The following is an 11,241-nucleotide window of genomic DNA, read 5'->3' on the forward strand; positions in this document are numbered from 1 at the left end:
TGTAGACAAACACTTACTGCACTGCAAAATGTGGTATAAATCTATAGTTCTCCAGTGTGCTCCTCAAACTCCATGAGGACTATGGTCGCCAACTTTCTAATTGTTTAAAACCAGAGACCCCTGCTCTCTTTTCCCCCAGGATGCCCTCTTCTCCCCTGCTCACTGTCCCCTCCCAGGAAGTTGGTGTGATTGAGCAAGATGGTGCTGAATTTTGAGACTTAGAGCAGCGTGAGAAGTTTAAAAGAAGTGTTTGTTCTTTGCCTTTTGGAAAACTTTGTTTTCTCATACTTGATACCTTTCTACAACAAAATTCTCCACTGAAAAATCATGTAGAAAAAACCTCTAGCCTTAGGAGCGTTCATTAAATGTCTCCTCTATTCTGTAGGTAGGCTTTCCCCACACACGTTTTCAGGGACTTTTTTTATTTTTAAAAGAGAAGCCTGATTGCACACTCAAATGAAGCAAACATCATGAACTGATTCACTGTGGTATTATACAAATACATATTGAAATTTACCCAATGTTCACGTATTTGCAATTGTGTCCTAATGCTTAGAGCTTGTCTATATTAGAAAAGTTGTACGATCTTAACTAAATTAATGTTGAAGTCGTGTAGTTAAATAGATGATACCCCCTAATGTAGATGCACTTCAACCCATTTAATCCTTGTTTAGCATGTATTAGTAAACTATTACATTAAATTAAACTGATTTAAGTGAGAGTTAAACACATTTAAGTGCATCTACATTAAGTGAGATGTAGCACTGCCACTAATATCCAAAAAAAAGTTTACAAATTTTCCTATAACTTGGTTAAAAGCCTATCCCACCTCTTTTCTATGTGTTAGATACCAAAAGGTACAGGAATGTGTTTTGTTTTTTCTTGGGGTGAAGGTGAATGAGAAGTTCCACAAACTTGGAAAAGGCAAGTTTCAGCTATACAAACAAGAATGCCTTTCTATAACATCATATATCAAGATCACGCCAAACAAACCTGGCAGCATATGTAATTCTGCTATAAAATGCAGCAAACCATTTGCCAGGGTACTGCTAACTACCAGGCCCATTTTCCATACTCCTGATCATCTCATTTCTGTTTTAGAATCTCTCTAAATTTGGTACAAATTTTATGGCTTTTGGCATACTATGCACATTAAGATTTGTTTTTGTAGAAATTAAGTCTTTTTAGGTGTCTAAAGAGTTCTTTGAATAGCTGGGAAGTGATTTTTGGCTGTGTAAGAAAGTATTATATTTTAAGTCAAACTTATTTTAAAAACTGTCGCTAGAATAGGCATCTCAGAATATTGTTTGACTAGAAGTTTATTAATCGACACTCTTGATAACTCACAGAAAAGTAGCCTTGCCCTACTTCCCAAGTGTGTGTTAGGGGGTGAGAGCAGTAACTGGCATTGAGGGGTGCTGGTACTGTAGGGGCACTAACTGGCATTGAGGGGGGAACGCTGTCTGTGGGCACTAGAATTTTAGGGAGAGCAGTAAGTGTCACTGAGGGGGTTCTTGGGGTGTGGAGGGAGCAGTAAATAGCATTGAGGGGGTATGAGGGGATGACTAACTGGAATTGATGGAGCATGCTGTGGGTGGGGCACTAACTGGCAGAGAGAGGGCGGTGGAATTGGGGGAACCATTAACTGGCATTGGTGGGGTGAGGTGTGTGTGATGGGGGTGGGGAAGTCACGCCACAGTGGGGTGGGGTCGGTCCCCAGAGCAAGAGGCCAGGGCAAGAAAATAAGGGCACAGCGGTGCAGATATGGGGGACAGACAGGATCTCCCCTCAGGTAGTGGCAGTGCCGGTACCTATCTCTCCACCTGAGAGGCTGGAGCTGGGTCCAGGAGACAGCCAGTTCTCCCCATTAGCATCTGAGTAGCTGCTGCTCTTCCTGCCATCTTGGTGTGGAGGCTGATCACAGTTACTCTGGTAACCGGACTTTTAGTGTCCAGTCAGCTGTGCTGACCAGACACTGCCAGGTCCCCTTTTTGATTGGACTTTCTGGTAGAAAACTGGACACCTGGCAACCCTAGAGTGAACTCTGTACTGAAACAGTTACATAGTGGGCTTAAACCCTGCTGTTTCAAACAACTAAATGTACTTGTGATCTCTCCACCTGAGTGCAGTATTAAATTGAGCTTATTTCCCTGCTTTGTCATGTTTCCGGACACGTTTTTTACAATTCTGAAATCTGTTATCTAAACTATGGGATAAATGTTCTCCAAAGATTCAACCAACGCCCCTAAAATGTTGCCAAGATGGGAAAAGTTGATAATTCTCAAAGAAAGTTAGGAGTTTCCCAAAGGCTTTTAAGAAATTGCTGACATTTTATTTGGCATATTAAAGCTGAAGAGAAGGGGGAAAATATTTTAAAAGTTGAACAGAAATGTCCTGACTAGCTCATGGCTTTTTTTAATCTGGGGTTACACAGTGGTTAGAATTTTCACAAGGCTATGCTGGAACAGGTATAAGTGTTTCACTCTTCTGAAACTGTCAAAGGGTACACACGTCTTTGTGAACATATATGAATATTTTTGTAAATAAAATTGCTATCATGTTAAGGTGCACTTATAAAAATGTGTTATTTGTTATGCGGTAGGGCTTCACTTTTCCAGGATTAATGTAATTTTTCAAACTTCACAAGCAGCATATGTTAACTGTGAAAGGAGAAACATTTTAAGCCCCAACACAGCAAAGGCACTAAAGCATGTGCTGAGCTTTCAGTACCTAGTAATCCCGTTGATTTCAGTTGGACTACTCACATGCTTTTGAGCTCAGATGGGGTGAGTAGTCTCTTGGCCTATCCAAGGCCGTGATCAAGTGTCTTGATATTATTGGTCTTTTGGCCTCGAGATGAAAACCTGGTCTGTGTCTTGGGAACCTTGAAGAAAAAATTATTTAAGTATGTATTGAAATGCTGATTGGGGCCTTACAGAACAGATGTTTGATGAGGGCTGATAGCACAAGCTATTTGAGAGAAATGTAAATTTTAATAGAAAATCCTTTTTATATTTGAAAAGAATTTTTCCCTTGAACTGCTGCAGTTCAGATTTAACTTTATCACACTGTTAACAAGTGCTTTGTTTTTTGTGTTTGTTTAGATCAGTCTCTTGATGGACCACTTACAAATGGTGATAGCAGAGAGCCTCGGATAGCAGTCAAGCGGAAGCTAGTAAGTGCCTCAGAAGAGGAGGAACACCTAGAGGAAGAGGAGAAGAAGAGAGAATTAAAAGAAAAACCTGGTTTATCTTCATCAGAAAGTGGGGAGTCAGGATCCGGTTCAAGCTCTGAAAGCAGATGTGGCTCTGATTCAGATTCTGAATCAACCTCTAGAACAGATCAGGATTACATTGATGGAGATCATGACTACAGTAAAGTTGTGCAAACTAAACCCAAAAGAAAAATTAAAAGGAAAATTGCTAGTGGGAAAAGAAACTGGCAGGGCAGAGGGACAGGGAGGAGAGGGAGATGGGGCAGGTGGGGTAGATGGAGCAGAGGGGGAAGAGGTGGCAGAGGAGGAAGAGGAGGCTGCGGCAGAGGAAGAAGAGGAGGCAGGGGAGGAAGAAGAGGCAGAGGAGGTAGAGGAGCTTCACGAGGAGCAACCAGAGCCAAACGTGCACGAATGGCAGATGATGAATTTGAGAATCTGTTTGGCGGCCGATTTGGCGAGAATATGTTTGGAGGGCGATTCAGCAGGCCACCACGAATTAAAACAAGGAACGAAGGCAGGCGAACTGTTTTATATAATGACGATTCAGATAATGACAACTTTGTGCACACCGAGGATCCTCTGAATCTTGGTACTTCCAGATCGGGCAGGGTGCGGAAAATGACAGAAAAAGCCAGGGTCAGCCATCTCATGGGATGGAATTATTGACAGAGAAACATCTTTGAAAAATTTTCAAATGAACTTCAAAGGCCTTCTACTGCAGGGATTTCACCAGAAAATCTACCAAGCAAGTTGTGGGGGGACTCCACTCACTTTCTACAGTGGTGCTTTTCCATTATGCCAGTATACATTTGTTTTAAGACTTCAGATTGCCACACTTCATTGGTCAAAAAAAGCCTTACTTAATAGGCCTTAAATTACAGAAATTCTTCCCCACGCACTACACGTTCATTTTGTTTCAAGGAGCTTCCAGCTTCTCAATAATAGCATGACATTTTGAATCATGATTATGAAATCTCTCCCTTGTTTTTTTTTTTTGTATTATAGAAATAGCACCTTCTTACAGAGTTTTTATATGGTTTGTCATAAATCCTTATACACAGTAATAATTATAACTTTTGCACAATACACCAATCCTAAAGGCAGCTATAAAATGTTTACCGTTTCTATATTGTAAGAAGGATCTGGATTATTTTAATCTTCCCAGGCCAAACTTTCATGAATTGTGCTGAACTGAAGTATGTTTATACTACAGTTTAGGAGGGTTTGAAATGCTTTCTGTTGGTTTGTAATTCATGTAAAAAGTGAGAAAAGGGTTGGTGCCTTGTAAATATGTAGCAAACCTTTGATGTGGTGTGTCCTAATGTGTGCATTAACTTTATTAAAAAGAGAATACTTGAGAAGTATGAATATCTAGACAGAAGGTGCCAAATGCAAAAGTTACTTGCATCTATTTTCTTTTTGTCCTCTCATATTTTTATAACATTGATAGAGATTGTGCAGCAAAGGGTTAATTTCAACATTTGAAAGGTTTCTCCTCTTCAAAGCATTACATGTCTTAATAGTAGCGCAGCTACCTCTGTCTACAACTACTGGAAACTTAAAAGAAAATAGATGTTATTCTGCAGTGCTTATTGAAGAAGAGGCAAGAATGAGTATAGCAGGGATGGAATTGCTCAAATTGTGAAGTAACCATTTCTTCATCATATTGACATTCTGAAACAAACCTTATTGTAGCTATCAACGCTTTCACAAGCCTAATATACTTTTAGCAGATGGTAATTTGTTGGGCAAACAGCCAGTAGGCGCTCTCACATTTCTGGTATCGCTTATTCAATGAAATTCTGTGTTTCTGTTTTTAATTTGATTATTGAAACGTTCAGAGAAACCTAAATTGAGCTATCGTGTCTCTACTGGCTACTCGTATTTTTGTATCATTACTGATAAGTTTCCATTCATATCATTGACAAGAGTCCTTGTAGCTCAAGCTTCCAGAAGAGAATTCACATCCTACTGTACTCTTACCTTCTAAATGTTGCATTGAAAAATAATAACTTGCACACTGAGGTAATTCTGGCAGTAATACAGTATGCAATGCTATGAGGGAAATGTAGGGTTAGGAGATTACTCTGTATCTTGCTCTTCAGACTGAGTGACTGGCTGTGTTTAATTAATTGGAACATGCTTGTTCTTGTGGAGTGAGAAGGAGAGTTGCAGCCTTCTACTTTGTAGGGTCCAGTTAAGATTTGTGGGACTCTGTCATGTTACACCAAGGAAGAGACACCTAGTTGAATTGAGCTAGTGAGTCACTGATTACATGTGGAGAAACGGGGTGAGAGAGGAGGTTTGGAAATCGAAATAAATGAGGGATGCAATTCTGAAATTTCTTGCTCAATGTGCAACTTCTATCACTTTGTCAATAATTCTGGAAAACCTGGGCGGGGGGGAAGGAATAGTGAAGTGTATATTCTCATACATAAATAGATTTGGTTCTGGCCTTTTTTCTATGACAGACATTAGCAGGCTGATCACTCTTTGCAACAGTTCTAGTCAGGTGCAAGATAACTGGAACAAATGCTGTGATGGTCGTCAGGCTTGGGAGTGGGGAGAAGAAAGCAGTCTAAGTAGTATATGGTAAAGATCTGAATTTATGGTACAGTAAAAATCTCTCAAACTTTTTGTTACAGTCATTGTCCTGATTATACCAAAACTAATTTCTGGGCATGACTCAGATACTCCATTTAACAAAGAAATGGATACAGAGGATCTCCTAGCGCTGTATTGGGCTTTAAAATACAAATGCCTGTCCTATCATTTCTTACAGTATGTATTCTTCTCTAGAGTTATTGGTCCCCATATCTATGTAATCAGGAAAAGCATGGATATGTCAGTTCCCAGACATAACCATACACATTTTAGATCAAAGTTCTTTTCAACCAATATAAATGCTAAGATTCCTATGCTAAAGTCCTGAGATTCTGAAGAAATGCTATTCATATGTTTCTGGCTGGCTGAAGCTGTAATTATTAATTTATTGGGGGGGAGGAGGGAAAAACATGGATTCCTGAAAAAAATCATGATTTCCTAAGTTTAAATGTATTTTTAGCAACAATTAGAATAAGAGTAAATATGTTCTTAAATGTATCTTTTATATGTAATGAAGTACTGTGAAGATAACAGTAAAACGGCACTTTGCTGTGGTGTAAGTATTAATCTAAAATGTGTTATGTGATTAAGAGCCAGACAGCAGGGTGTGCTAGAACAACAGATCTATTGCTTATTGTAAAGAATCCGAGAATTTTTTATTTTATTTTATTTTGTGCATGAAAACCTTTTTATAAGCATGAAAGAAATAACTTATATTTTTGAATGCTATTTTTACTTGATTTCGTATCTGGATTTTTTTTTCCAATTTAAATATTTGATTTCTCTCGCAGCCTCACTCTGTGGATGAATTATAATTTGTAATAAGTTGGACACTTTTTTTTTTTTAACTCAGACGTTAAATTCAATTAGAAGCCACTTACTTAAAGCTGCATGACACTTGATTTTACCCTGACAGCTGCAGCAGGAGCAATGAAACAAGAATAGCCCTTGCACCAAAAGGGTTGCAACCCAGTCCTTCAGACCCCAGTCCAAAACTTCTGTGCCTATGTAATGCCTCATTGAAATCAATGGGTTCCATGCAGGCACAGAGCTCTGTCCACCCCGAGTTCATTGCAGAATCATCAGCATTGTCTGTATTCATACAGTTTTAACCAAAAGTAACTTCTGTTTGTATCTACTCTTTAACACTTGTGTATGAAGGTGATTTGAGCATATATTTAAGATACAAATGGCTAACAAAATCCGTAGTCGGGCTGTAGATTGCTGATATTTAGTGAATATTCAAGTACTGGTGCTTCAAGGCTTTCTCCAGGAATAGGTATGAATGAATGGTCTCACTCCCTAGTGTCAGCAGTTCGAGGGCATCCCATTACCAGCCTTAGGAAACAGGACTGCAAATACAGCCACCAGCCAGCAGTAACATGTGATTTGTGGGTGTTGGAGGGCTCCTTTGGCCCCCACCACCCACACACTTTCAAGAGCGGGGAGCTGAACGTTTGAGTGTGTGTTTGATTCTCGTGTGTTTTGAATACCAGCTTACTACCTCTGGAGCACGCCCAGCTCCTGCAGGCCCAGGGTACACAGGCCCAAACTTGGTCCTGAACACTGATATGCTGTCACTAGGCCTTCAGCCCAGTCCCACACTTCCATTTTGCCTCCCCTTATTTTGTGTGTCTCTGCTCCGTCCCCTTCTGGTTTTGTGGCTTTGTTCCATCCCCTTTTTCTTTCCATTCTTTGTTTCTCTGTCCTCTCCTACGAGCCTGCCTGTGCTGCTGCTCCTGCACTCCATAGTATTCCCCCCATTTGTGTCAGCAGGATCAGCTGCAACTTAAACTCTGATGCTCTTGCTGGGCCATTAGGAATACATTAAGTTCTTTCTCATTTGTCCACCAAACAAACCTTCCAAAAGTGGTGTTAGTAAATGAATAGAAATGTAGAAAGTTGTTGGGCCTGATTCTCCATTGTCCTGCACTTTAGGTCTTCATTTACACCAGTGTAAACACTCAAATCGAGCAAGTACTGTTTGCACTCACTCTGAGGTAAAGGTACAGGCCAGTTCTGACTATTTGAATTAAAAATTTAGGTCTCACCTGACCTGTATAAATTGTTTCATGCTATTATCTGAATTATCACATTTTCTTTATCTGAACGTGAGTTAATGTAACACCTGTAAAGCTCATGTGTTTCCTTTCTAATGTCTGAGATAGTGAGATTAGCATACAATTTTACCTGCATTTTGGAATATTCAGTTACAACACAGCATCACAAACACCAATCAGCATGGTATATTTTGATGGTTTAGGCTATCTGTTTATTGGGGGGGGGAGTTTTTTAATATTGAATCTTTTATGGTACATGAAACATTCTGAAATGCTGAAAATAGCTGAATAGCATTAGGCAATTACTAAAAAGTGTTTTCTCCATTGCCTTTAGTGTATGTGTATTTTTTTTGAAATCTTGGGTTTTCAGTTGGATCTTTCAGTTGCAAGCAACCTATACTACTTTATTCAGGTTCTTACACAACATGCATCACTGTAGTATCTGATTTAAGTTTCTCGGTCCCTTTTTTCGTTTTGTGTCAGTCCAGAGGATTCATGCCTTTTTAGCTGTTATGCTTACAGAGCATGAGGTGTACTTAAGCTTCCCAATGAAGTTTCTTCCGTCTCAATATCACATCCTTTCTGGTGTCTTACTTATCCCCACTTGTTTTTTTTTGTTTGTTTGTTTTTTAAAGAGTACAAACCTTACAAAATTACTCATAGCTATAGTCTGTGCAGGCTTGAGCCCTACAATAGCAAGGTCTTGGTAGGACACAAGTAAAGCGTATTAACTGAACTGTGTGGGGAAGTTAACTCAGACCTATGTGTATTTATATCTGCTTCAAGTCTGTAATAATCCCTCACTTTCAAACCTACTAACTTCGCAAACTGCAAAGCAAAGATTGAAAAGGAGAGACATGATGGTATGTTTGCTTTAAAAAGAGAAGTATTAGAGGAGTAATTCACCTGAAAAATGAGCCATGTAGGAAAATTATCGGTCATATTTATAATACAAGAATTGTGATATGTAAAAGTAAGAGGAGGCAAAAATATTTACAGTTAGGAAACCAACTTGTGGGTGATTTCAGTTTAAGTTCTTAATACTGTTTGTTTTAATCAACTTCCCTTATGATTAAAAAATAAATGTAGACCTGGCTGTTTCTACTGCACATAAATATGAAAACTGTATAGTATATAAATACTGAAGAGAATTGAAGTCAGGTATGTGGTGGGTAAAATATCCATGTACAGTAATTAAACATTAAGGAAAGACAAATTAAAATGTATTGCTTCTGACAATGTTTTTGAGGAGCTGATTACTAAAAGTGAGATGAATCTTGGCAAATATTTGAAAATATGGCTCCGAGATGTCTATAGAATGTGTCTGATGAACATTCCAAATCATACAGTATTAAAATGAGAAAATGCATTTAATAACTAACTCAAGACTAATAATTCACCCTTAACCTGTGCAGATGATGACAGAGTAAACAAACCAGTTTTAGGTTAAGGATGTTATCAGCCTTAACTTAGTGTGTCCTACTATTGTTGGTCTGTATCACACTTTAATGTTTTTAAGATGTACTTTTGTGTTTACATTTCTTGGTGTGTTTTTTTTAAACTGTCATGGAAAGTTTTTTATAAAATGCTCATTATTTACTTGATAGACTGAAGGAGCAGTTAACAATCTACGGATAAATTTATATTTAGTAATGTAGGAAGCTGTCGTGTTATTACAAGTATGTATTATAGAAACTTACTGCGCATGTGCGGTAGTTAACTTTCAAATATTAATATATCAGATGTTTACACATTTTTAAAAAAAACCCTCCTTTATGTATAGTAAGTAATAGCCTGCAAAATTTTGGTTTAAAAAGTTGTCTTTTTTGGTAATAGAAACACAAAGACCTGTTGGAAGCTTGTACATTTTTACTATGTTATGCTTCAGTCCACAGCAAATTTCTGAAACTGCTATGAATCCCTGAAAAATTAGATTTCCAGTGGAATTGCTGTCACAGCCTTAACTCTAGTATGAAAATGGTGCTTAAATACATATATATGCATGGATGTGGGTACCTCAAATCTGTTAAGAGTGTTTAAATGAGAACGTCTAAGTTCAGGGTTTGGTGCTGAAAATGCAAACAAACTAATGCTCCTGTTAGATAAGGACAGCCCTGTTTTGTGAATTCATCATTAAATATTTTAACTTCCAGACCTATTAGAACAATTTCCGAGTCTCTCATAAATAAGAAGATAGTGCATACCTTCCCGGTTTCTGGGTGCATTAAACATTTGTGAAACTAAGGGCAAGGCAAGAGGAGAGCACTTGAAGCGTTAGAAAACGAAAGGGTCTGTTTGAATGCAAGATAAATTGGTGTTTCTGTGCTAAATGGTGTTACCATTCATAGAGGTTTTCTTTTGACGGACAAATACCCAACTTAGTTTTTCAAAATGCTTTCTCAGTAAGTGGCGTTCACCCAACATACTCCTATATCTAAGGCTGATTTTTTAATTTTCCCTAGGAATATTAATATAGGTTATTCATTCTTTACATAAGAATCATTACGCAGACTTCATTTAGAAATATCAGTTTTTACAGTTGAGGGGCTTGGAACAATGAAATGGTGCTGTCTAGCCTCGCACATTTCGGTGTTCTTGACAGTTTAAAATACTCCACCAAAAATGCACAAAACTGATTTGAACTGATATGTCTAGTTTCTGTATTGATTTTTTCAAGGGGATATTTATGCCCCTATTTTCACATCCACTATCTCAGGTCCCTTTAAATGAATACTTCAGGGATTTTTAATGCCACTTGATGGCAGACCAAATGTAATATTTATATGCAACGAGCTGTTAGTTTTTGTATTGTAAAAATGTAAATTTGTAAAGATTTTTTTCTAGAGTTTTTTTGAAGTCACTTATGTAATTTAGGATGTTTCATTTTTCCAGCTGTGGGATTGTCTTAATAAAAAAAACGTAAATCTTACTTTGATTTTGCATTACTTATTAAACAGTTTAGACATTTAGAACTAATTAGAACTTTAAGCATACCTAAAATTCACCTTTTGATTTAGCTCTGGATAATTCTACATTGAAGTTAGAGAAAATTGTTCTTTTTATACTGTAGTAATCATTGGAACATCAGTTGGCTGGTTGATGAAAAGCTCCCACATTCCTTATTTAAGGTCTTTGGGCCATACAGAATAAGCCAGGATGGGGGGAAAGGAAATACGCCATGAGTGGGAACTGATTGTGGTGTTTGAATTTTTGTCAGCAGGAGGAAAGCAGACACTGGCACAGAAAGGGCACAGAATACCATAGACATCCATGCTTCCTAGCAGCATTTTGTGCCCAGGTATTAATGGCAACTGCTTCCTCCAAGTCACCGCTGTGGAAGTTTTCCACTGTGGCAGGTCTCAT

General features: G+C 38.2%; 1 protein-coding gene across 4 annotated transcripts in view; it reads left to right on the forward strand.

The window, feature by feature from the left end:
* Positions 1–10,772, forward strand: part of BRWD3 (bromodomain and WD repeat domain containing 3) — an 89,088-nt gene extending 78,316 nt beyond the window's left edge. For all 4 annotated transcript variants that reach the window (XM_039488407.1, XM_039488409.1, XM_039488410.1 and 1 more), the window contains one exon: positions 3,105–10,772. In XM_039488407.1, coding sequence (XP_039344341.1) covers positions 3,105–3,880 — 776 coding nt within the window. In that variant the 3' untranslated portion in view covers positions 3,881–10,772. The remainder of the gene's footprint in view (positions 1–3,104) is intronic.
* Positions 10,773–11,241: the final 469 nt, after the last annotated feature.

This window comes from Mauremys reevesii, linkage group 9, assembly GCF_016161935.1.
Source record: "Mauremys reevesii isolate NIE-2019 linkage group 9, ASM1616193v1, whole genome shotgun sequence".
NCBI classification, from domain to species: Eukaryota; Metazoa; Chordata; order Testudines; family Geoemydidae; genus Mauremys; species Mauremys reevesii.